At 53.3% G+C, this 26081-nt stretch overlaps 1 protein-coding gene across 1 annotated transcript in view; it reads right to left on the reverse strand.

The window, feature by feature from the left end:
- The window catches only part of ZNF556 (zinc finger protein 556), a 144276-nt gene extending 120185 nt beyond the window's left edge, over positions 1-24091 (reverse strand). Inside the window, exon 1 of the mRNA XM_080800378.1 lies at positions 24009-24091. Within this exon, the coding sequence (XP_080656504.1) occupies positions 24009-24011 (3 nt within the window). The 5' untranslated portion in view covers positions 24012-24091. The remainder of the gene's footprint in view (positions 1-24008) is intronic.
- Positions 24092-26081: the final 1990 nt, after the last annotated feature.

Genomic DNA, 26081 nt, shown 5'->3' on the forward strand with positions numbered 1-26081 from the left:
TAGGTTTCTCAGATGTCGTTTTTCTCACCATTATTTCCAACTGAATTCGTTTTCAAATGTTCAATATCTAGAATGCATTCATTTAAACTTCTTCATGTGAAAGTTTGGATCATACAATAATTGAGGTGTGCTCTCAGCGATCCTTTGATTTCAAGTTAGTCTCACCGTCCGCCCTGAGTCCCTCCTTCTCCTGTATGAGTGTTACTCACCTCAAACGCCTTTCCTGGGTTTGGGTCTGATCTCCACCGTTAGGAAATTTCCAGTTTTCTCCAAAAACAGAACACGAATCATTTCTTGCAAGTAAGACGGTCTTGCCTTCACTGGGGAGCTCATTCTGCAAAACATTCCGCTGAGTCCTTGATGCACTCCTTTTATCCTGACTGGGACCAACTGCAAAAATTGGGAGCATAATTTAATTTCTTGGGAATGATCTGTTGTTTGAAGGGAAGAAAACAGACCATATGTTGATTTCTAGTCATATACTGATCCCAAAATGGAAATGAGGTTCATCAGGAAGAACAGACTAGTAACCGAAGAAAAATCCTCAGGACCCTAGTGATTTGGGACTTTGGCAATAAGAGAAAAAGTGTATGTAGGGCAGCCTGTTTACTCAGAAATACTTCAAAATCGATGGCGACTAATGTGGAGGTAAGTATTATCAGAAAAGTAAAGTAGAAAGGAAGTGGGCAAGATACATACCTCCACACCCTACTTCTATAAAGGAACACAGAAAGGCTTGCCACGTGGGTAAGGATGGATGAAATGTCCGACAGGGAGAGCAGGTGAACAACAAAATCATCCTTCTCAAAAGAAGGACGGAGTCATGTTTCTAATGGACATGCGCAAATGCCATTCCCTTCTCTAGAACCTGGTCCGACTGAGGGTTACCGGACTGTTCTGAAGGCACCGAGGCCATTGGGGGAGCCTGCACGCCCCAGCTGCCACTGGGAGGTCGGATGGTGGGTGTGGCTGCCGAGAGCTTCCTGAGAACAGCCCAGCAGGGGGGAGGATTTGAAGGGCCAATTACCAGTCTGGAAGATGGGCTCTTTATTCTTCAAGTTCATTGATGATGGTTAAGTGTGGACTTTTTTTCTTTTTGCTGGAAGCATACTGACCGCTCATTTTATTGTCAGGTGCCCAACACCGTGTTTCAACAACCGTCCGCATTACAAAATGCTTGCCACAGTAAGTATAATTAAAATCTCTCACTACGAAAAACTAGTAATATTATGACATATTCCCTCTGCTGTACTTTTCATTCCCACATTTAGTTTAGTGTGTGTGTGTGTGTGTGTGTGTGTTCCAAAATTCACTGTTTATACACCACACCCAGTGCCCCACGCAATACGTGTCCTCCTTCATTCCCACGTTTAGTAAGTGCGGCTCTGGACCATTCCATCGCCTTCATCTATTTCTCCTCTCCCTCCATACCCTCCAGTCGCACAAACACCAATTTCTTCTTGATAGTTTTAAGTCTGTTTGTATTTCCTGTTGTTTGTTCACGCACTTTGTTATTTAGATTCCATGTGTGTAAAATATGGTGTTTGTCTTTCTGACTTATTTACTTGGAAGAAAACCCTCTAGGTCCATCCACGTATTTACAAATGGGAAGACGTCATCCTTCTTCCATGGCTGGGTCATCGTCCCTTATACGCATTTTCCACATGTTCATTATCCAATTCACCCGCCGACGGATGTGTCGGTTCCTTCCATATCTTGAGTATTGCAACTAAAACTACAATGAACATTAATGTTTTCTCTATGGTTAAATACCCAGAAGCAGAATTACAGACGACATGGTCCTTCTGTGGTGTTCTGCAGAAACTCAGTACTGCTTTCCATGCGGGCTGCACCAATTGACCTTCCCACCAGCAAAGATGAGTTTCCTTCTCTCCACATTCTCACCAACACTTGTTATTCCTTGTCTTTCTGATACAGCCAACCTGGCTGCCATGAGGTGGTATCTCACTGCTGATTCGATTTGGACTTCCCTGATGATTTTCTTTTCAAGATTTTATTTATTTATTTGACAGAGAGAGAGATCACAAGCAGGCAGAGAGAAAGGGGGAAGCAGGCTCCTGGCTGAGCAGAGAACCTGATGTGGGGCTCGATCCCTGGACCCTGAGACCATGACCTGAGGCGAAGGCACAGGTTTAACCCACTGAGCCCCCCAGGCACCCAGTCCACATCTCTCTTACCAGCTTGTGCTGCTCGGGATAAAGATGTTCCATCATCCACTCATTGTTCTTTGGCTCCAGGTATTTTCTGATTCCTCCCTGACCTTCTCTGGTGACCCCCTAATGCATGCTGTTTAGCCTCAACATGTTTGAGCTTATTTTTATTTATTTTTTGGTAACGATTTTTTAAATTTAACTGTCAGAGAGAATAGAGAGGGGGCATAAGCAGGGGAAGGCATGGGCAGATGGAGAAGCAGGCTCCCACCGAACATGGGGCCATGAGCCACGTGGGAGGCCGACCTTTCACCAACTGAGCCAGCCAGGCATCCCAAGCTGCTTCCTCTTCTTATTACTGACTTGTAATTTCATGCTGCCATTCTTTGAAAACATGCCTCATAAGATCACTGTCTTCCTAAATTTACTGAGACTCGTTTCGTGGTCTAACATACAAACTATCCTGGAGAATGTTCCGTGTTCCCTTGAAAAGAACGTGAATTCTGCCATTTGGAATGCAATATTCATTATGTCCACCTGGTGCGATGTCACTGAAATCCACTCTTTACTGATTTTCAGTCTGGGTGTTCTATGCAGGCATGTTAGTGGAGTGTTAAATCCTCCTACAATTATTTACTATCGTCACTTTCTGCCTTTATGCTTTTAATATTTGCTTTATATATTTAACCGTTCCCATTGGGTGCAGAGATATATTCAATTGTTAATCTGCTCCTGTCTGACTAATTTGCTTATCATCATGTCATGGCAGTCTCTGTCTTGTCACAGTCTTCGTTGTGATCCCTACTTTACCTCATGTAAGTATTCGAGCTCTACTTTTTACCCCACTTCTATTTGTGTGGAGAATCTACTTTAGTCCACTTGACTTTCAGTCCATATTGTGTCTCCCTTTTAGGCAGACTACACATGGGTTCTTTTTTTTTTTAATCATTCAGTCAACATGTGTCTTTTGATTGGAGCGTCTAGTCCATCTACATTGAAAGTAATTACTGAGAAGCATGTACTTCTTCCTAGTTTGTTAAATGGGTTTTGTTTGTTTTTGTTTTTTTTAAGATTTACTTATTTGAGAGAGAGTGAGAGAGCGAGCGAGAGAGAGAGAGAGAGCACGAGTGAGCAAGAGCTGGGTAACGGACAGGGGGAAAAGGAGTTGACTACACTCTGAGCAGAGAGCCGATGTGGGGCTGGATCCCTGGACCCTTAAATCATGACCTGAGCCAAAAACTCTGAGCCACTTCCCACTGGCCTGCCGTTTTTCTCCTGAAAAATCAGCTAACAGCCTTACGCTTAACTGACTAAGCCACCCAGGTGCCCGCACAGCCTTTCTTTCTTTTTCTTTTTCTTTTTTTTAAAAGAAATATGTAAGCCCAATGTGGGGCTCAGACTCATGACCCTGAGACCAAGAGGCCAACGCTCTACCAGCTAAGCCAGGCAGGCTCCCGGTATTTCACATCTGGTCCTCTGTATCTATGCATAAACCTCAAGATACAAATGATTTCACTACTTGTGTGTTTTAACCTTCATAATAGCTTTCTAAGTGACTTGTCTACTCATCTTATGTTTCCAACTACCAGCAAATTTTTATATCCTTTCATAATTTTCATGCTTTTACTTACCGCTTTTTCTTTTCCATTTAAAAAAAGTTTTCCACTAAAAGCAGCACATCATGATTTCCTGTAAGGCCGATTTAATGGTGGGACGTCTGGGTGGATCAGTGATCCGAGCATGCAACTCTTGATTTTGGTTCAGGTCACGATCTCAGGGTCTTGAGATCGTGCACCACATCGGGCCCCACACTTGGTGAGGAGCCCACTTAGATTCTCTCTCTTCCTCTCCCTCTGCCCGCCGCCCTCCTTGTGTGTGTGTGCTGTCTCTCCTCATATAAAGAAGTAAAAGAATTTTTTTTTAAGGTGGTTTCCTGGGGGCGCCTGGGTGGCTCAGTGGGTTAAAGCCTCTGCCTTCGGCTCAGGTCATGATCCCAGGGTCCTGGGATCGAGTCCCGCATCGGGCTCTCTGCTCGGTGGGGAGCCTGCTTCCTCCTCTCTCTCTCTCTGCCTACTTGTGATCTCTCTGTCAAAAAAATAAATAAAATCTTAAAAAAAAAAAAGATGGTTTCGTGGTGATGAAGTTCTTTAATTGTTGTTTGTTGGGAAACCTTTTTCTCTCTTTCAATTCTGAGTGATGGATTTCCCGAGTAGAATATCCTCGGTTGTGGGTTTTTCCCACACTCTGAATGTAGGATGCCACGTCCCGCTAGGCTGCCATTTTTCTCCTGAAAAATCAGCTAACGGCCTTATGGAGTTTCCCTTGTAGTTTAGAGTTTCTCTAGCTGGTTTCAGATAATCTCTTCATATTTCCTTTTTTCTCCATTTTAGTACAAACATCGGTGTGGACCTCCGCTCGCTCTTCCCATTGGGCCCTGCGGAGCCTCCCAGACCCGAGGGTCCGTTTCACTCCCAGATCTGAGAACTCCTCGCCACAGTTTCTTCAAAGAAATTCCTGCTCTTTTCTCCGTTCTCGTCCGTAGACCCCCAGGATGCAAATGTTCTTATCACTGCTGCGCTCAACAGGTCCCTGAACTTAGTACGTCAGTTACTCATTTCTCACCAGTACTGTAATTCAGCTCTTCAGCTTGGTTGCTTCCTACGTTCCCTCACCTTCCAGATTGCGGGGAGCTGTGGGGCATCCTCCAATATGCTATGGATCCCCCTAGTGTATTCCGCATGTCAGTTATGGGGTTTCTTAGCTGTGATTAGTTCTTGTTTATATTTTCTATCTCCTTGTTGAAGTTCTCACCCTCTCTATCCACTCTTCTCTCAAGCGTGGGCGGCATCTACATGACCACTACCTTGAATTCTTTTATCTGGGAGATGACTTATCTCTCTATGACTTAGGTCATTTTCAGTGCTTTTATCCTGTTATTTTCTTGGCAACAAATTCTTCTGTCTTCTCCCTGTGCTGGCATGTATTAAGTCAGTCAGCTACATCTCCCGGTCCTCAAAGTAGTGGCCTTACCAGAAAACATCCTACGGTGCCCTCCACCACAGCATTCCCCAGTCACCAGGGCCAGGTGCTCCAGGAGTGTTCTGCTCTGGGCCGTGTGTGGCCGCCTGTCACGGCTGAGACCCAGCTGCTACATGCACACTGTGTGGGGCTTGCATGGCTGCCGGAGAAGTCCTGCTGTAGCCTTGCTGGGGGCACTGATGAATGGCGGTCAACCTCAATATGGCCGTGGGCAACAATGCGTGGTGACTGCTGTGGGCGCAGAGGTGAGCAGTAGAGGGCAGCTGAGAGGCCAGGGGACCAAAGGCCTGAATGCGACCAATGCCGGCTCCCTGGTCGCTGTGGTTAGCTCCTTTGATCACGGGACAGGAATTATGCTTTTGAGAGGCGGCCATCACACCTGGGGTTGCCTGACATGGGTGGCAGGACAGGAGTCCCAATGGGGAAGACATCATTCCCAAGGGAGGCTGCCACCAAGGGCGGCTGGACAGGAGCTACTTTGGACGGGTACCTCCAGGACAGGTGGGTTCGATGGGGTGAGTGAGTGGGAACCAGTGCCGAGTGGGGGAACCAGTATAAGCAATGCATACGTGATGGGTCAGAACTGGCTCCCAGATGGAGCTGGCTATCCCGGGGACGGGCTGCAAGACAAATGACACCTGTCAACATGTCAGTCCCTAGAGACCTCTCTGGGCCTCCAGTGTGTGCCCTAAAATTAGGCAATGAATCTTCACACATAACCCAGGGACATTTCAACATGCAGCTGTGTGCTCTGTCTTGTGCCAGTGGATAAGAGTGTGCTCTCTGCCGGTTGTCCACAGCCTCCATCCTTCCTGGAGTTGCGCCCCAGCACCCCACTGATGTTTTAACTCCCAAACTTACGTCCCACTGATTTTCAAAGGCAGGTGTTCCAGGCCCTGGTCTTTGCACTGTGGTCCCCAGGGCCAGGGTGCCTGGTGTAGGGACTCATTTCCTTGCTTCCTTGTACCTGGGAGGTCCCACCCACTTTTCCACATAGCAGCACTGGGGCTGGGTTTCCAACCACATCTCTGCCCCACCTACCCTCTCCCATGAGGACTTCTCACGGGGACTAGCTGCAAAAGGTCTGCTCTGGCGGCCTTCGGGTCATTTTCAGACTGAGTCAGAACACATGCGGTTCTTTCCCCAGTGTGTCCAGTGGAGCTGGTGAGCTCAGGATTCTCCTACTCTGTCATCTTCCCTCCTCATTAAGTGAGGGTGTAACTGGAGTGACGTCACCGAGCCCGACAGGTAGCAACCGCGTGTAACTTTCATAGGATTGAAAAGTACACAGCAGCGCTCCCTGCCCTAACGGGACCCTGGAGACCACATTCGCGTTTCGAAAAGAGGGGAGTCTCAGACTTGGATCAAGACTAAAGAAGAGTCGATTTAACACGTGAAACTCTGTTTTCACCAAAAGGTATGTGACCCTCGGTAGTTTCCATGAAGGCCTGGACCACGTCTGTCTCTCCTCCAGCGTATTCCCAGTCCTCGGACCAAGGAAGATAGACACCCGTTCCCTACAACTCTAGAGACTGGGCGGAGCCGCGCTTACCCAGGGAGGCCAGGTTCCTGCAGGTCTCCAGCATCACGTCCCTGTAGAGCCGCCTCTGACCACGATCCAGCAAAGCCCACTCTTCCGGGGTGAAGTTCACAGCCACATCCGCAAAGACCACTGTGTCCTGGAACATCCACATGTTCTGTTGCAGCAATGCTCCCTCCTCACCCGTGTGTGTGGGAGGATGCGGGGGCGACACACAGGGAACTGCATCCCACCCTAGGACCGAAGTCACACCCATGCCGGAAGTGACAACATACAAACACATCCACGTCAGTGCCCTCAGTGACGGGAAGGGCTGGGACCCCGAAGCAGAGGGCGATGACGACAGCTCATACAGACGTACATACACCCAAATATAGGCTATTTGTACTGAAAATGAGCTGATCTGAGAACATTTGTATGGTAAAGAATGAAAAATGAAATACTCGTTCACACCACACTGAAACTGGACGGCACATCTCTGACTTGCTCAAGGACAATTACTGCCTCGTCAGCCCCAAGAACTGGAGGCGGAATGTCAGGGTGCTGTGAACACACAGATGCCAGGGCTGCTCTCGCTGGAAGGCAACGAGGTCAAGGAGCATAGCGCAGTGCCCTCGATCCCGGCAGAGGCACACACCACCCTTTCCTGGGTTAGGTGGACAGTGAGCACGGACGGACACAGGGCCCAGGGGCCTGGCACACGTGGTGCACAAGAGGAGCTCCAGATCCTGAAGAGTCACGGACATCAGCAGGGCCTCGACCATATACCCCAGTGCCCAGAATGCCAGCAGAAGGGCGCCAGAAAGAGGAGCCCCTGAGAGCCTGATGGTAACAGAGCCCAGGGTGACTTGAACAGAAGCGGGGGAACATAACGTAGGGGCCGCTTTCCAGCAATAAGCTGGAGCAACGGAAAGATAAGCATCAAAGCAAACGGCCCACAGTGACCACAGCTGAATGCTAACCGGCTCGTGAAGTGACTACCTGGAAATGGCCAGAGGCCCTAAGTACCCAGCAGACTTCTTCCAACCACGCACAGTTACCAAAACAGGGAAGATTCCATAGGATCACACACTCTCTCACAGTCCCCCCTGATTCTCGCCCCTCGGCACCACCTCGTGGCAGACACTCTCCTCTGCTGTCCTGTGTGGTGCTCCCCTGTGGCGCCTTCAATAAACTTCTATCTCCTTGGTCTGTCTCGGGTGAATTCTTTCCCCACCCATGCCGCCAGCTCCATGGGATCAGGCCGCCCCATGTTTGGCGTCCTTCATGGGGGCCACTTTGCTCTGACACTGTATCCCCAGGTTAAGAATTTTGTGGGCGCTTCCCTTGGTGACGAACTCCAGCTGGGACTGTTCCTCGAGAACATCCAGAGGTCCACGGGGAGCCCCACGGACTGCCTTTGCCCAAACGGGTGAGGGATTTCCCCTCTTCCCCCTTTCCTCCCTCTTTGTCTTTTCAGTCCTTCGGCTGGTCTAACCCTCCTACTCCACAGACAACAGAAGGTCTCGGGCTGTGCGTGCCGGAGGGGGCAAAGGACCCTTTTCCTATTCTCTCCCACTACATCCCCTGAGCCCTGCACTCCCCACACGTGGCGCAGTTGGCAACAGCAGCTCCTGCACAGCGCCTCCGCAGGGGGGATGTACTCTGCCAGACCCTCTCCTGATGCCTGCGGACGCCCAGCAGCCTCGCTTCCTTGAGACCAACCCCTTCATTTCTTTGTTCCCTTATATTCAGCCGCCGTCTTGATCCACAGCCAAACACGTTCCTACGTGTCCCAACGGTGAGTCCTCTCCTTGTAGGACCCGGTTTGGCCACCTGGTGTGTGGCTCCGGCTACTGCCGGAGACCACGCAGCAGGGCTTGCTGCCGCCATCTGCTGCCACCCCTCCTCGGCGGGACAGGCCTCGGGGCATCAGCAGCAGGTCTTTCCCGTCATAGGAGATAAAACGGCGGGTTCAGGGAGCACAACTGCAGTCCTAAGCCTTAGGAACAGAACAAAACCCAAAAACCCACGATCACTTCGACAGACCCAGGAACACCATCTGACGAAGCCCACGACCCTGTCCTAACGAGAGGACTCAACCGACCAGGAACAGAGGGGAACGGCCTCACCCTGGTGCGGGGCAGCTGGGAGCAGCCGCAGCCGACAGCGGAGGAGCCGCGGCTCCGAGGAAGGTCCGCCCGCGGCCGAGAGGCTCAGGAGGTGCTGGGTGGTGGTCGCCGGGGAAAGGGACGTGGCCCTGCGGGCAGACACCCCTTCGGCCCCACCGGAACAGCTGCGGAGTCATGCAGGCGCGAGCCGGTGACACGCGAGGAGGCGGCGCCGTCACGCATCTCTGCTGCGGGGGACGCCGCCCGGGGCAGCCCCCCGGGAAGAGTCAAGACGACGACCGTCCGGTCACCGCCCACGACAGGGAGGCCGCGCGCGCTCCGCAGCCGACCCCACAGGAGCAGGGAAACCCGCGCAGAAGCCCGGCCGCGCTCCGGAAACGAGCACAGGAGACACGACTGCGGTGGAGTCGCGAGTCCGCAGAGAAGCACCAAACCCGCCCTCAGGGCCGGGGGCAGAGGACCGCGGAGAGATGCGCGCCGCACTCCGTACCGCACCGGAGGAAGGAAGACTGTTTCTCCGCGTGGCAACAGTCCAGCCAATGAGACAGTCACAGGCCAACCAATGAGAGACGCTCACGGCTCAGCCAACGAGAGACGCTCACGGCTCAGCCAACGAGAGACGCTCACGGCTCAGCCAACGAGAGACGCTCACGGCTCAGCCAACGAGACACGCTCACGGCTCAGCAACGAGACACGCTCACGGCTCAGCAACGAGACACGCTCACGGCTCAGCCAACGAGAGACGCTCACGGCTCAGCCAACGAGACACGCTCACGGCTCAGCAACGAGACACGCTCACGGCTCAGCAACGAGACACGCTCACGGCTCAGCCAACGAGAGACGCTCACGGCTCAGCCAACGAGACACGCTCACGGCTCAGCAACGAGACACGCTCACGGCTCAGCAACGAGACACGCTCACGGCTCAGCCAACGAGAGACGCTCACGGCTCAGCCAATGAGAAGCCACAACACATGGACCCTCCAGGTTGCTCCAGTGGATGCTCTGTGTGGCGGGCCCCTCCCTACGTCCCCCTCCTCGAAAAAGCAGCCGCTCCCTTTCTTTCCCAGGCTTGCCTGTGGTTTTCCTGGGGGCTTCCTTGGACCCTATTACCATTCTCTGACATTCCCAGATAAACCCATTTTTCTTTACGACTTTTAAAATTTTTCATTTGTTTTTCATTTAAATTTTTTGTTTATTACTAATTTATTATTTATTAATATTAATATTCACATTTATTTATACATTTATCATTAATTCTTACATATATATCTATGACCACGGAGGGAATCTCAAGCAGACCGTGTACTAAGCACAGAACAAGGCTCAATTTCAAGACTTCAAGATCATGACCTGAGCCAAAATCAAGAGTCGGACACTGAAGCCACGGAACCACCTACTTCCCCCCACCCCATACCACAATTTTTCCTATAGAGAGAAGTGACGGTTTTATTTTTAATGTCAGTGTGACTTGCTGATCACAAATGGACCCCAAGAAGACACCAACCACTGAGAGCACACAAGTGTGGGAGCCCTCGGTGCTGCGTTGTCACGGACCCTGGGCGGGAGGCTGGAGGGTCAGTTCTGTCCTGGGATCAGAGTCCCGTGCCCTGTCTGCGCCAGGTAGGGTCTGCTGGGGACCTGTGCCGGGGGCTTGTTCATTCTCAGAAGACTCATTCGGCTGTTGTTCCAGCTCCTTTTCAGAACTGGGCTCTTCCTCTTGGATCAGTGCCGGATGGAAATGGGCAGGCCCTCCCTCTGATTCCTTCTGTGACAATCCTACTCTTACATAGAAACCATTTTTTAAAATTCCTCAGTCTAGAGAAAACCACGAGGAAATGGATTCCAGCCATCAAAGCGCTGTGACAGGGCAGCTAACAGGGATCCTGCCCAGTTTGTTTTCAACACCACCATCCCCCCAGGGGCACCGGGGTGGCTCAGTGGGTTAAGCCTCTGCCTTCGGCTCAGGTCATGGTCTCAGAGTCCTGGGATCAAGCCCCGAATCGGGCTCTCTGCCTGCTTCCCCCTCTCTCTCTGCCTGCCTGTGCCTACTTGTGATCTCTGTCTGTCAAATAAATAAAATCTTTAAAACAAACAAGTAAAAACAAAAAAAAAAAGCCCCACAGTCCCTGCACACATGCGTTTCTAACAAAATGAACCAACTGGACCAAATGGAATTCCGAACTAAAATGGCCTTAGGGCGTTGGGTGGCCCATCGGTTAAGGGTCCTACTCTTGGTTTTGGCTCAGGTCACGAGGTCATGCGTCCTGAGACCCAGCATCTCCCTGCGCTCTGCGCTCAGCAGGGGGCCGGCTTGCGGATTCTCACCTCTGCCCCTCCTTGATCCACTGCTCTCTCAAATAATAAATAAATTTTTAAAAAAGGAAAGAAAGAATTTGAGAGGAAGAAAGGAAAGGAAGGAAGAAAGAGAGAGAGGGAGCTGCAAGGGCCTTTACCGGAACGTGCGATCTCCATCTCGCAAACCCGTCTCACTGGTCATTAAATCCGCAGGTCGTGATCCCAGAACACAGAATCGGAGACACACGTGAACGGGTCCCTTGAGATCCGAATGTTCAGGAAGCCGAGGACGCTCCGGGGTTAACGGAGCCAACGACGAAGCAACACAAACGGCCTCGGACGCGCCTTCTCGCGGCTTCGGGGGCCACAGACCCGCACGGCCCCCTGCCCCGCGGCCCCGCAACAGCCACGCGCCCGGACACTCCGCGGACCTTCGCCGTCCGAGCCGGTCCCGGCCCTTCTGACCTCGACGCACTGACAGCGCCTCGCCAGAGAGGAGGCTTGTCCCGCTCCGGCCCCCACACGCCGCCCGCCCCCGCACGGAGGCACGAGCGCCCCGAGGGACGGGGACCCCCACGATCCTGCCGAAGCACGTGACACGGCTTTTCGACGCGCCCCGCGGGGCCCCAGCGTCCCACCGACTCTCCCACGGGCGTGTGGGTGCGGCCGGGCCACGCGTGGGGCGACCCCGACCCGGGAGAGGGACCGACGTCTCACGGCCGCAAAGACACCGCGACGCGCGCCGGAAACCCCTTCGCAGCAGCCACAGCCGCGGCCCTGGCGCCGCGGGGAACCGCGGCCGGTCGCCCCCCGGAGCCGCGCGCCTGCGGGCCGGGCACAAGGGACCGCGGCGAGCGCGCGGGGCTCGGGGTCTGCCTCCCGGGGGCCCCCAGCCAGGCGGGGCGGACGGCCGCGCGGGGTCGCCCCTCGGACGCAGCGCACGGGGAGGGGACGGGACCCCGCGGCCCGCGCCGGCCGTTCCTCCGGCGTCGAGCTCGCTCCGGCCCACGAGCAGGACGGACCGCGGAGGCTCCGCACGGTCGCCGGCGCCGCCGAAGGCCCGAGAACGCCAGCGGCCGCCGGTCCGCACGGTCCCCGCCAAGAGCCAGCGCCGCTGAGAAAGGCTGCGGCCGCCTCGACGCCCGAGCCCCGGAGCCCTCCTCCCAGCCGCTCCCGTCCCCCCATTCCCACCGGGGGGCCCCACGGCCGCGGGGCTGTCCCCCAAGTCCCTCCTGACGGGCTTGGAGGAACCGCTCTGCGGATGGGGACGGGCCCCTCCGTCCTCCCTGACCCCGATCTCTGTCTGTCAAATAAATAAAACCTTAAAAATATAAATAAATAAATAATAAAAAATTAAAAAAATACTTTATAAAAAAAAGAAACAGAAAATGAAGATAAAAGAAATGGAAGTTGCAAATAGCACACATCGTGCTGGGCACGTGACTTGTCCCCAGAAAGCCCTGAGCAGCAACTTCGGCTCAACCTGGGGCGTCATCTGCACTTTCCCCGGGCTCTGTCCCCTCACTGCGTGCAAGAGCACAAGTGTTCCCACCAGGAGTCCGCACGCCCATCAGGCAGCTCATGACCTTGAAAACTACAGAGACCTCGAGGTGGTCCTGCCTCCAATGGGATCAACTGAAAATGGCGCTGGTGTCCCACACTTATGCGATGCTGAACTTTAACTGTCTGCTCTGCCATCAGGCTGGGTCCCGCCTCCAGGGGCGCCTGGGGGCTCAGTCCCTTAAACGCCCCAACTCCTGATTGCAGCTCAGGTCACCATCTGAGCGTCGGGCTCTGCGCTGAGCTGGGAATGGGCTGGAGCTTCTCCCTCCCCCTCCTTCTGCCCCTCCCCACACCCCCACACTCACACGCACCCACTCCCTCTCCCCCCTCTATGAAACACACAACCGAAAACCAACAAAAAATGAAACGCTGCTCTAGGAAACCACAGGCAAACATCTGTTTTCCTACAATGATGTGTGAGAACGTGGGTAAGAGACACCCAATGACCGGCTCTAGAGAGGGACAAGTAATACTGGAAATCGAGTGTCCCTTAGTCCAGGTTGGTTTGGACCTAAAAACCATCTGCCCTACCAGGGACTCCACAGTCCCCACGAGTCACCACTGGACATCGTGAACCCACTGGCCTGAAACAACACGGTTGCTGCTCCGTAACCAATCTTAGTGCAGAATGTTCCCGAAGCCATGAAGAGCCAAGAGCGCACCTGCCAGGTCCCACCCGCGCACCTGGTGGTCACACGGCTCCCTCCGGTGGGAGAGGAGTAGGTTTTAGCCACGGCTTACACGTTTCCTCACTGCACCCAGCCTTCTGGTGTAGACAGGCCAGTGCATGTCCTGGGCCTGCAGTTCTGAGGAAACACTGTCCCTCCCCGGGGGACAGCTCTCACTGTCACCGGGGATCGTGGTGCCCACGTGACCAGCCAGGGGGCTCACCAGCTCTGCTGAGTTTGGCCGGGTTCACACAGTCACTGTGCAACACCCACAGTCCCGGGGCTTCGTGAAACCCACTCGTCTCACTACGGAGAGTCAGCGGACACACTGTGGCGAGATCCCCCCACACCCTGAGTCCGCAAGGCCTGGGGTCGGTCCCTCTGAACCTCACGCCCTCCCCCAGAGCCCCTGCACTCCCAGCACCGAGACCTCGCAGGACGGCCAGGCCGCTCGGCCCGCCTCCTTCCACCCTTGGCCGGAAGGGCCGATGGCTTCTCCTGCCAAGACCCACCGCGCTCCGGGAGAGCCGTCTCCGCAGCACCGGCCCAGGGGCAAGACTGCAGGGAGACCCAGATTTCATCCCCCGAGAAGACAGCTCCAGGTTCTCTCCAACCTCATGGGCAGGGCCCCCTTTAGGATCTACCCCAACCCTCAAGCGGCCACAGTGCAGGGAAGGGGTCCTGGATGCAGGGGACACATCGGGACCCCCAGCACCCCCGCCCGGCCCTGCATACCACGTGTGGAGGTGACAGTCATGGGGCCAGCGGGGGCGCCCTCGGGTCCGGCCAAGCTATGCACCGGGGGCTCAGGAGGAAGTCCAGCACCCTGCACCTACACACAACTTTCCCTGGGATCCACGACTCTCCCTGGGATCCACAGAGGAGACCCGCCTCCACCTCTCAGTGCCACCCAGCCAATGAGCCCACCCCCCACACTGGGCTTCCCACTCCCAGTTTCCTCCCAGATCTCTGTGTTCCCACAGCCACCCCCGTCCCCTCTCCTCTGCACAGAGTCCTCCTCCCCTCTGTCCTCCAAAGGGCCGTGGTTTCGCGACCTTTCACACTCCCAAGTGCAGTTCCCACAACTGCAGAATAAACCCAGTTTGGGGGTAAAGTAACCGACAGCTTTATTTTTAATGAGTGATGAGAACCGTTGGCACTGACAGAGGACAGACACACGGCCTGTCGGAAAACAGCAGAACGCATGCATAGGCCCCCAGTTTGGGGAAGGGGCATCAGGTGGGGCAGAGCTGGGGCGGCCACGGGGAGGCGTGGACACGGGGCATTGAAGACTGCTTATGTGCAGGAGAACAAGGGATGGTTTCCCTTGACACATGCACGGACCAGAGCCCAGTCCTGCGGATTCCACGTCCCCGAAACAAGGGGACCGACAGGGGTGCGTGTGACCGTAGCGACGGAAGGCATTTCTCACAGCACAGAAGAAGGGTGGGCTGTGCCAAGGGGATGGGGACGTGCAAGTGTACGAACACGCGAGGAGCCCATCCACGTGGACACGGAGAGACACGCGAACCCCTGAGCATGACAGAACATGGGCAACCCATGGAAATGAGACCGCACGGACGTCCACAGAGCATGAAGGAAGCAGAAGAAACCCGCAGATGCACGGGTGAAAGGTGACGCTGCCCTAGAAGGGGAACCCCACGATGACAGTGTCCACCCCAGCAGGGATCACAGCAACTGCCACGTGATCCCCAGCAGATCCCGGGTCCGCCCCGAGCTGGACAGAGCTGAGCCAGAGAGTTCCCGGGGCCAGGTGACAGGCATCCGCCCCGACAGGTGACACACCCACCGCACTGGCATTTGCTGGTCAATTTTAATGTCCCGCTGAAAGGGCCAGCCCCCACCCACCCCCCGCATGTCAGTGTTTACTCCGGTTTACGCTTAGTCAGACTGAAGGAAGCTGCGGAGCCCACACCGGCCCGGGATGAACGTGGGGACCGCTGACCCCCCCAAGGCCCCGACTCGCCCACACTCGAGAATGGAAGAGCCCACTGCACACACAGCAAGGACAGAAGTCGTGTCGCCCACGCTGGCCTCACTGGGCAGCAAGAGCCTCCCCAGGACACACTCGGGAGGAGCAGCATGGGTGAGCCGCTCAGAGCAGGGGCCGCTGCCCCCACGCAGCACTGGAAACCCACCTCAGCCCACCCTCTGCAGAGGAGGACAAGGCGTCCCCAGGGAAAGATCCATCCACCCTGCCTCCCGGAGTGGACGCTTTGGAAGCCCTTCCCTGAGACCTTGCCTCTGCCAATCCGTAGTTCTCTCGGGGGGACATCTCAACCTGGTGTTGATTCTGATTCACCAAGGAGTGACACTAGGTTGGATGGGTTACAGGTCTATGGTGGGTCCCGCTGTGAGCTCAGAGGGTTGGGGGCGGCCAGAAAGAGGTCATTTTTAGGCCCCCGGCTACTTTTGTTAGGACTGATTTAATGTTAAAACCTGTTTAGCTAGTAGGGCCTGCTTAGCCAGAGCGACTCCATATTGCCTAGGTAGCCATGTTGTTGTTTATACCCACAGATTTCATTCCGGGAATAAATGCCCCAGTAGTTCCTGGTATCGATTCTGGGAGTAAACGCCCTAACAATAGAAGCCACGTACCATGAGGTCTGTGGTTCTGCTCTATAAAACCAGCCTGTGAGATCAGGCCGGGGTCGTTCTCTTCGGTGGTGGCCCTGGCCAGTCAGTCTGACTTCTAATGTTTGGCATAGAACAAAGCTTTTCATAACTTTCACTTTGTCTCAGTCTTGTTCCTTTGATAACGGACCCCAACATCTGGGGGCTCATCCGAGATCAAACGACGAGAACGGAGCCAGCATCAGAATATCTGGGAAAAGCCGCCAGAGGAAGATCTCGAGACCCCATTCTTCAGGATCCTGTCTGTCTGTCTGGTTACGGAGCTCCAGGGGTATAGCTCACCAGGGAGAAGCTGGATGCAGCATTGTTCCCCAGGGCTGGAGTGGATGCGGGGATGCCGCATCCCTCCACTGGTAGATCGCCAGGGGGTTCGAATCCCCCTAGGTGGTCAGCGGACCTGCTAGGGGGTTCGAGTCCCCCTAGGTGTTCAGGGCGCCGAGAAAATCTCCACCAGCGACAGGTTGTATGTTTTTGAGTTAGGATTACATCTTGCACACCCTTAGACTTGATATCTGGTCGGGGAAGGGACGCTGGGTTTGTGGTTGTCTTTGTCTTGTCTTTTTGTTGTCTGTTGTGCTGTTTGTTATGTTTGAAGAAGTGGGGCAAGCAGAGAGTAAGGGGACTCTAACTTTTGTCTCTCCGTTCCTCCAAATAGATGTGGGGCTTCTCCCTTACTCATTTCTTGTGTTAATGGCTATAACTGGAGCCAACTGTAGTTAGTCTAAGTCAAGACAGAGACTTTAAGGAATATTCCCAAGCAGCGGCCAAAACTCCCTTTGTTTCCGGGACATGGACTGCCTGACCCCTCCCCCCTTGCTGGCAGGAAAGCATGGCATCTGCTCCTCTGTTGAAGCTGATGAACTCTAAAACTGGAAACCCTTTCTCTGCCTTCTGGCGGCACTTTGTTCTTCTGTCTCTCTGTTCTGTTTCTGCACCGACTTGGGTGTGGCCTGCATGACTGGCCTCTAGACCAACCTCAGTGCTTCCTGCACCACGGCTCCTTCCCTCTTCACTGTCAAGGAGCAAGAAGAGCAGCCCCTGGACTTAATACCCCTCACTCCAGATCTTCCCACCCGTGTCTCAGGTAAACATTCAAAGTGGAGTGGGTCCAGGGGGAACGTAAATCAGTATTTAAACTAAATTACGTTTGTTGGTTTAATTAAGATACCCATGTCTTTAAAGTTAACAGCAATAAATGTGAAACTTCAAAGTTTACTGAAAGTCAGATAAGCTCATGTTATTTGTTAAAATCTGTTAGCAAAGAAATAACTGAACTGATGGTTAATTGTCTGTCTCAAAGTTTTAATGGGTAATTGTTAAAATAGCTTTCAAAGTCTTTGGTAACCTGAAAGTTTAAAGTTTTGGTTGGATGACAAATGAAATTAAATTATGGATATCTAGGTCTTAGTCAAATGGGATAAAATCCTAACGCATTAATTACTGGAACTAGGTTTGTGCTTTTGACTTCTTACTGCAAAAAAACTAAGAATATTTAAGTCTGTTGGTAAACATGTATTATGCTTAGCTGATTCATAAATTTGCCATCTAAAAAATTCTGTTATAACAGTTCACAATTGGTTAATACTTAGCTATCACTAGAGACTGAAGTGTTTCTAAGAGTACAAAATTCTGCTAACTCTAAGACTGATGGAAATAAAGGAAGCAACTCTGTATGTAAAAAAGAGAAGAAATGGGAATACATTTTGTTAATGATAAAAGGTAATTTTGTCCTAAATGAGATGGTTGTTTGAAAGAAAATGGCTTGGGACAAAACCTAAATGCAAAAAAAGTTACAGAAGGTTTATGAAGAAAAATCTTTAGGAAAGAAATTTTAGGTATGGTCAGGACGGACTAAGATTAAAATGAGTTTTAAAATGTAGCACGTCAGAGTGGTAAATACACATGAAATGACTCCATGTACTCTAGACGACCAAAAGAAAAACACCGTAAGGTTTTTCTTAAAAGTTTTAATGTTGTCTGAAAAACCAGAGGGAAGGCAGTTGACTGATGACTGATAGTAAGTTTAGAAAAACTGTACACACACAAAAATGGAGGGCCCAAGAGAGTAGTAGTTTTGTCTTAAAGTGAGAATGTCTGGTTGCACCAGAACATGAAAGGAGATAATAAAAACGAAACTTGAGGATATACAGTAAGTCATAGAAGGCTTGGGGAAACTTACTTTTATTTGCCTTGATTTATGAGTTTGAAAGAAAACAATGAAATATGTTGAAAATTTGACCATATTAGATCAGTTTTGATGGATTTATTCACAAGAAGGGAAAAAAGACATAATAAATCTTTTCCTGTAAAATGTTTCTGCTCAAATAAGGCCTAATATTTAAAAAAGGAAGACTAAAGCCCTATGTCATGGCAAATCTGCATTGGTAATCCACTCAAATAAATGTTGATTATTATGTGAATTAAAAAGACACTGGTATAAAAAGTCTGCTTTCTCGGGACACCTGGGTGGCTCAGCTGGCTAAGCGGCTGCCTTCACTCGGGTCATGATCCCAGCATCCTGGGATCGAGTCCCACATCCAGCTCCTTGCTCGGCAGGGAGCCTGCTTCTCCCTCTGCCTCTGCCTGCCACTCTGTCTGCCTGTGCTTGCTCTCGCTCCTCTCTCTCTCTCTCTGACAAATAAATAAATAAAATCTTAAAAAAAAAAAAGTCTGCTTTCTCTCTGTTCAAAAAGACAAAATTTTCTTAGATTAATTGATCTGCTGTTAAGAACAGAATGTAAACGGTTTTCTCTTTTCCAGAGAAACCAGTTTCTATGTTTTGTTTTATCAGATCTTAAACATCCGTAATCCTATTTAAGCCTGTGCTTTAAAACTTAGATTTTAGCAATTGTCAATAAGATTTAAATTATGAATGAGATCTCTTTGACTCATAAGGCTTTTCCTTGGTATGTTAAATTACTCAGGAAGTACTACTAAACCAATGATAAACCTTGGGTTACGTTTAGGTAAATGCTATAACTATTATAGAAATGCTACGCATTTCCTAAAGTTTTAACCTTTTAATAAGGTCATCACTTGATATTGTAATTGTTGAAATGGTGCGTGTCACAGAAGTAACCCGATTTTCTTGCCAGTTAAATTGTAAACTCTCATCTCCTCAGCTCTTGAACCATATCTATTCTGAGGTTTTGTCGCTTATAATTGTTCTAATTCTCTTGTAAAGTAAGTTTTACCTTAAAGGAGATTCACATAAAGGATTTCCAGGACAAATACAGGTATTTTTTTATAAAAAAAAATCCTAAAACTGAAATGGATAAAAATTTCCAGAACTAAGTAAAAGCTGCATTCAGACTAAACCCGAATTAGTCACATGGGAGTAAATGAACTAAAAGATTATAATTTGTATCTGTTATTTTAAACATTGCTGGTTCTCTGTTTGCTCTTCCAGACTAAGAAAACTTTTTTTCTTAAGTTACCTGTGACATACAGAAATGTAAAAATATTTATTTGTAAACAAATCAAAGTATTCAACTTTTCTATCTCAACCCTCTGAAGCTCAAAAGGTCTCAGCAAGTATTCTTTCTTCCAATCGGTCATTTGCATAAGTTCAGTAAGAATCTGTTCTCCCTTAACAGGACACCATTGGAAACACTGGTTCTTTTACCAAGGCTTTGACTGGAATGTCGTATTTTAAAAAGCCTCAGATATGACCAGACAGCTTAAAGGAACTAAGGTTGACTTGATAAAACCTGGAGTCATAAAGCCCTTTGGAACTGTTGGCCTGATACCTTGCTTACAGAGTTCCCAGCAGCCTCACCAGGTGAGTAAAGACTGTCACTTCCTGGCAGGTGCAAGCATCTCGGGATACTTCGGGTACTTCAGGAAGAGGGGAATGCGCCCAAATTGACAGGTATTGCAGGCATGTATGATGGCAAGTATGTGGCTTGGCTTCTGGCCCGGAAAGGCTACTAAGGCTACTAAAAAGTTCAACCTAGAGATTCCTCATAAAAGTTCCAGCAAAGCAGATTCCAAACGATCTGTATGATCACTCCCTGTTCTTGCTGAGCTTCTGTAAACAATCAGGCCAAGTTTGTTAAAACTGGACTTGTTCTTCAAATAAGTCAGTCCTGATTTGGCTATCTCTGGAAATGAGAGTTATTTGAGAAAGAAAAATTATGTTTCAGTAACACACCTCTTTGGATATTAAGTTCTAGATTTTACTGTCTTTAAGTGTTTGTTTACCTAAGACAAACAACTTGAGGTAAACTTCCCAGAAGTTGCACAATAGCTCGTTTAGCCGATCTTGCCTAATATTCTGTAGGAATAATAACAGAACCCATTGGACACAAACGTACGTTAGTTTTTATGGATACCTTTTCAGGCTGGGTAGAGGCTTTTTTCCACCAAACATGAGATAGCAGGAATAGTAGCCAAAAAGCTACTAAAAAAAATAATTCCTAGGTTTGGGCTGCCTCCCACGATCGGGTCAGACAACGGCCCTGCATTGGTGAGTTCAGTCTCACAGGTATAGGCCAAGGCCGTGGGCACCAATTAAAAACTACACGGTGCCTACCGGCCCCAGAGCTCTGGACAAGTAAAAAAAAATAAACCGGACTCCTAAAAAAACCTTGACAAAGTTAATTCTGGAGACTGGCGGTGGATGGGTGGATCTCCTTCCCTTCGCCCTCCTTAGGGTGCGATGTACACCCTACTTAAACAAGGTGACCCCATTTGAAATAATGTTCGGGAGACATCCCCCCCACACTCTGCCCACGGCTATAAGAGGTTGCCCTAGCGGAAATGACTGCTCAGTCTGTACTCCAGTCACTGCAGGCACTACAGTCTGTCTTAAAAAGAGCCTAAGCAGGGATCCAAGCTGCCTACACTGAGACAGAGATGGAGATAAAACCGCATCCTTACCAACCCGGAGACTTGGTTTGGATGTGCCTCCACCAAGTGAAACACTTGGAGCCTCGCTGGAAGGGACCATTCACTGTCATCCTGACCACCCCCACGGCAGTAAAAGTAGAAGGCATCGGGACCTGGATTCACACGTGTCACGTCAAACGAGCCGAAAGCAAGGAAGGAAACCCCCCAGAGATGGGACCCACTGCCGGTGGACCCCACCAACTGTGGACTAAAACCAAGACTCCAAAGGGTTTCATAACTTGGTCACTTTTAACACTGTTCCTACTCAGCAGCAGCCAGGGGACACCTCATCAGCCTAAAACAGCCCAATGTACCATAAGAGTCCCTACCGTCTTCAGTAACTTCCTTAAGGCCCCCACTGGAGCCTGCTTTGCTTGCAGTTCAGGAGGAGTCAAGGAACTGACTAACCTCCAAAGAAAAGGGGGGAATGTCAGGGCTGACTTAACGTTAAAACCTGTTTAACTAGTAGGGCCTGCTTAGCCAGAGCGACTCCATATCGCCGAGGTAGCCTTGGTGTTGTTTATACCCACAGATTTCATTCCGGGAAAAAACGCCCCAGTAGTTCCTGGTACCCGTTCCAGGTATGGATTCCGGGAGTAAACGCCCTAACAATAGAAGCCACGAACCTTGAGGTCTGCGGTTCTGCTCTATAAAACCAGCCTGTGAGATCGGGAGGGGGTCACTCTCTTCGGAGGCGGCCCTGGCCGGTCAGTCTGACTTTTAATGCTTGGCAAAGAGCAAAGTTTTGTGTAACTTTCACTTTATCTCAGTCTCGTTCCTTTGATAACGGTCCCCAACACTTTCTCCCCTCCAAGCAGGGCTGCCTCCAACTACCTTCCCACCACCTCCCAGTCCCTCGGAATCACAAAGAATTGGAAAAACAAACAAACCAGAACAACAACAAAAAGCCCTCCTTCCTTAAGTTTTAGGAGCACAAAGGGAACGCAGAACCAACAGTGTCCTGTTAGGGTCCGTGATCAAAGGAACGAGACTGATGCAAAGCGAAAGTCAAGCAAAGCTTTATTTCGCGCCAAGCATCGAAAATCAAACCGACTGGAAGGGGCCTTCTCTTACGAAGAGACGGTGACGACGACCCCGACAAGGACGCTCCAGACAAGGCCACTCCCCGACGAGGCCACTTCCCCCATGAGGCCGCTCCCCAGACGAGGCCACTACGGACGAGGCCACTCCCTGGACGAGGCTGCTCCCGACGATGAAGAGGCAATGATGACTACGAAGTCAACAGCCCTGATGACGCAGACTCTGCTCCCCATGACACTGCTCCCGGCGAGGCCGCTACGGACAAGACCACTCTCCGAAGAGGCTGCTTCCCAGACGAGGCCACTCCCCGGAGGGAGGCTGCTCTGGCAAGGCCACTCCCGTCGACTCTTACAGCTCTTACGGACTCGTACTGCTCTCGATGACTCCTACAGCTGACAGCTCTCCACGACTCTTGCTCTGGCTTCTCCGGGGAGACCACTCCCAACCAGGCTGCTGCCCATGAGGCCACCTCCCAGACGAGACCACTCCCCGGAGAGAGGCTGCTCTGGCAAGGCCACACCCCGACGACTCTTACAGCTCCTGCCCACAGCTCTTACTGCTCCAGCGGGACTGCCACACTGCTTCTACTAGCCTCGGAAAACAGGTTTTACAGAGGCTCTTTAGCTGGGCTATACACAGGTGGCCAATGAGATTGCAACACACAGAGAAAACTGCACAGTCATGCTAGATCTGCCAGACACACAAAAAACGGCTAGGTAACTAACGCCCGGGCGGCCAATTGAATCTCAATTCACCCTAGTGGATATACGCGCGCCCCTCTGATTGGATGTCTGCACCTGGCCTGACCCGCCTTTGTACCTAGGCTTGGCAAGGCAGTTCCTCTGGGAGGGGCAGGGTCGATCTAAGTTCACTGCAACAATACGGCTCCCTCTGCTTAAGTAGCCCTTACATCCCCCAGGCCTGGGAAGAGCCAAAGGCGATCGCACACAATAAATCTCTCGGTGCAGCCTGGAAAGTGAGCAAAGGCCGCGATCCGGCCCCAGGACCCTGCAGGGCGCACTGGCTCTCAGATGAGGTCCTTCGCCCCCTCCCCGCACCCAACAGCGACCTCCGGGGCGTTACCGTGTCCGCCTCTCCGCCCCCGCCCCCAGAGAAGCCCTGGCTCCGTCACCGTCACCTCGGACGCAGGGTTGCCAGGAACACGTTCCAACCGCCCGGGGCCACCTCCCGCCGCCTCCGTTGGGCGTTGGTGTCCGGAGCCCACAGGCGGTCGGAGCCGGGTCCCCAGCGAGAAGCGAGCGGCCCGGACGGCGAAGCCAAAACCACACTCACACCGCGCGTGCGGCTCCGGGGGACACAGGGGCACTGGGTGTCCCCCCCCCCCCGCAGAAGGGACTTCAGCAAAACGTCCCCAAATCACGCACTGAACGGCAGCGCGTCTGTCCCTGTCTGGCAAAGAGGCAGATCAGACGCAAGCCCACGGGTGTCGGCCCCGAACAGGGACCGGACCGTGGCCGGACGCGCGGCCGCAGCCCGACGGGCACCGCTCGCCGCGCCGCGTGCCTGTTCCGACGACCCGCGGGGTCCCCGGGCCCCTCCATGCAGCCAAAGTCCCTCAAAACCCCCGACGGCAGCCACCGCGAAGCAGCCCGCCGGCCCCCGGCCTCTCGGCGGCTTCACACCCTTCGTCGGGCGCCTCGTCCTTCCCGAAGGGACCGGACCGAGAGGCGCAGGCTCCGCAGGAAGCGAAACCCCAGCGGCCGACCGGGGCGGCCCAGCCCCGCGAGCGCTGACCCGGCCCGAGAGAGAGACCCCCGCCCCCGCCCGGGGGGCCGCACCGAAGTCCGCCCGGAGGCCTCCTCTGCGCGCCCGCTGCCCCGGCCGGTGTCCGCCGTCACCCCGCGGGGCCGCGCACCGCCCGGAGCCCCAGGCCCGCCCGCCCCGCGCCGGCCCCGCTCCGGCTCCACCGGCCAAGCACGCAGGTGCGGACCCGCGGGGAGGGGAGCGCCCCGCCGCGGCCGCTCCTGCTTCGCTCCGGCCGGCGGGACCCACCCTGCGGGCCCCGCGCTCACCATCTCGGCGTCCCGCTCCGGAACCTCCCGGCGTCCGCACGCGCCCCGCGGACCCACACGTGCACCGCTCCGCGCCGGCGAGCTCCGCCCGCTCCCCCCCGAGAAACACCTACCTGGACCGGGGACCTCCCTCAGGCCTGATTGGACGCGTTACAGGCCCCGCGCTCCGATTGGGCGATGCTTCAGGTCCTGCGACCTGACTGAACGGGGCCTCCCCCCGACCCTGATTGGACATTCCTCCGGGACCCGCGCTAGCCGCGCCGTGATAGGACGGCCTGCGGCCCTTCACGTTCTGATTGGGCCGGACCTCAGGCACCGCCCCTGGGGTCCAGGACCCGGCAGCGCTCCCAGGCCCCTCCTCCCGCCTCGTGACTGACAGGCCGGCGCTCCACACGTGTCTCACCGGCTTGCCGGAAGTCGGCTCCCGGCCCAGCGGACTCCCCGCCCACCGACCCGCCTGCGCCCTCCTCCCGTCCCCGGAATCCGCCGCTGTCTCCCGGCGGAGCCTCCCCGTGCGGCGCCCGATCGGGACGCGGCGGACTGAGCTGTCCGTGGTCCACGCCTGCGCGAGGGGACGGAGCGCCTGCCCCGCGTGCTCGAGCGCAGCCCGGGAGCCGGTGCCGTCACCGGGGGGTGCGGTCAGGCCTCCGGGGTCTCGGCCGGCGCCGGTTCCCCGCGTCTGGACTCCCACACCGCGGCCGGGACGGGGCGTCTGGTCGTGGTTTGGGCTCGCGCCGCGGTCGTTCGTGACGCCGAGCGCCCCCGCGTGCCTTAGCGGACGGCGGTAATGTCCGGTGGGGTCGGCCCGCCTTCGGCCGGGCCTCGTCGGGTCTCGCTCTCCCACACAGGGGCTGTTTGTGGAATCCGGTGAACAAGGTCTCGCCGTCCGTGTGATTCACAGACGTGTCCCCGCTTCCCTGGGTGTCGCGTCCCTCCCCTGGTCACGTCCTTGGATGGACACGGATTCCTTCTGCTGTCGCTTGCGAGAGGCGGACGTCGGTCCACTTCCTGTCCGGTCCCGGGCGACCTCCTCACCAACTCCTGCCCTCGCTGCGGCTCAGAGACTGGGCAGGGGCCTTGCTGCCCGTGCGGAGAAGGACCTGGGTTCGGTGGTGACGCCAGAGGGCAAGGCCCGGAGAGGGCGGGCCTCGGGCCTCTCACCCAGAGGCTTCTTGTCCTGGTGCAAGAAGTTCAAGGGCAGGGGCGCCTGGGGGGCTCAGTTGTTACGCGTCTGCCTTCAGCTCAGGTCATGATCCCGGGGTCCTGGGATTGAGCCCCGCGTCGGGCCCCGTGCTCCGCGGGGAGCCTGCTTCTGCCTCTGCCCCTCCCCATGCTTGTGTTCCCTCTCTAACTCTGTCAAATAAATAAATAAAATCTTTTTAAAAAATTCAAGGGCAAGCCATTTAGAGAAGGGACAAGGATTTACTAAGTATACAGGTGAGAAACGGGGTGGTCTCTCCTCCCAGAGGGAAAAGGGGACCTCCCTTAGCCTCTAACCAAAGGCTTTATAAGTGCTTTTTCTTTTTTTTAATTTATTTATTTATTGGGGGGAGGGGCAGAGGGAGAGGGAGAGAGACTCTCAAGCGGACTCCCAGCTGATTGCAGAGCCCCACATGGGGCCCTATGCGAAGACCCTGAGATCATGACCTGAGCCACCCAGGTGCCCCTGTTGTTTTTTGTTTTGTTTTGCTTTAATGAGCTAACCCTACAGGGAGGAGCTTCCCCTTTAACTTCGGGTTCATCATTTACATTGAGGTGAGTTTTTCCTTTGTCTGAGGTTTGGGGACGTACCTACAGGGAATGACTTTGAGCTTGTGCAGGCTTTCTGGCTTTCACTGAGTGGGGTCTAGTCGTTCTCCTTGAGTTCGATCTCGTGACTCTTTTCATGACCTGATGACTTTTATGTTAAGGGTCAGCCTAAAACCAAAATGGCTTTACGTTGGTCACTTTGTCTTCTGGGTGTCCCTCCCTCTCCTCTTGCTCAGGTACAGCGGGTCCTTCCAAGACCGCCCCCCCAAACCCTGGCTGCAGAGCTGGTGGCCCTCTGGTCCCTCGGATGCCCTCTGGCCAAGG

This window comes from Martes martes (genome assembly GCF_963455335.1).
Source record: "Martes martes genome assembly, chromosome: 1".
Classification (NCBI taxonomy): Eukaryota; Metazoa; Chordata; class Mammalia; order Carnivora; family Mustelidae; genus Martes; species Martes martes.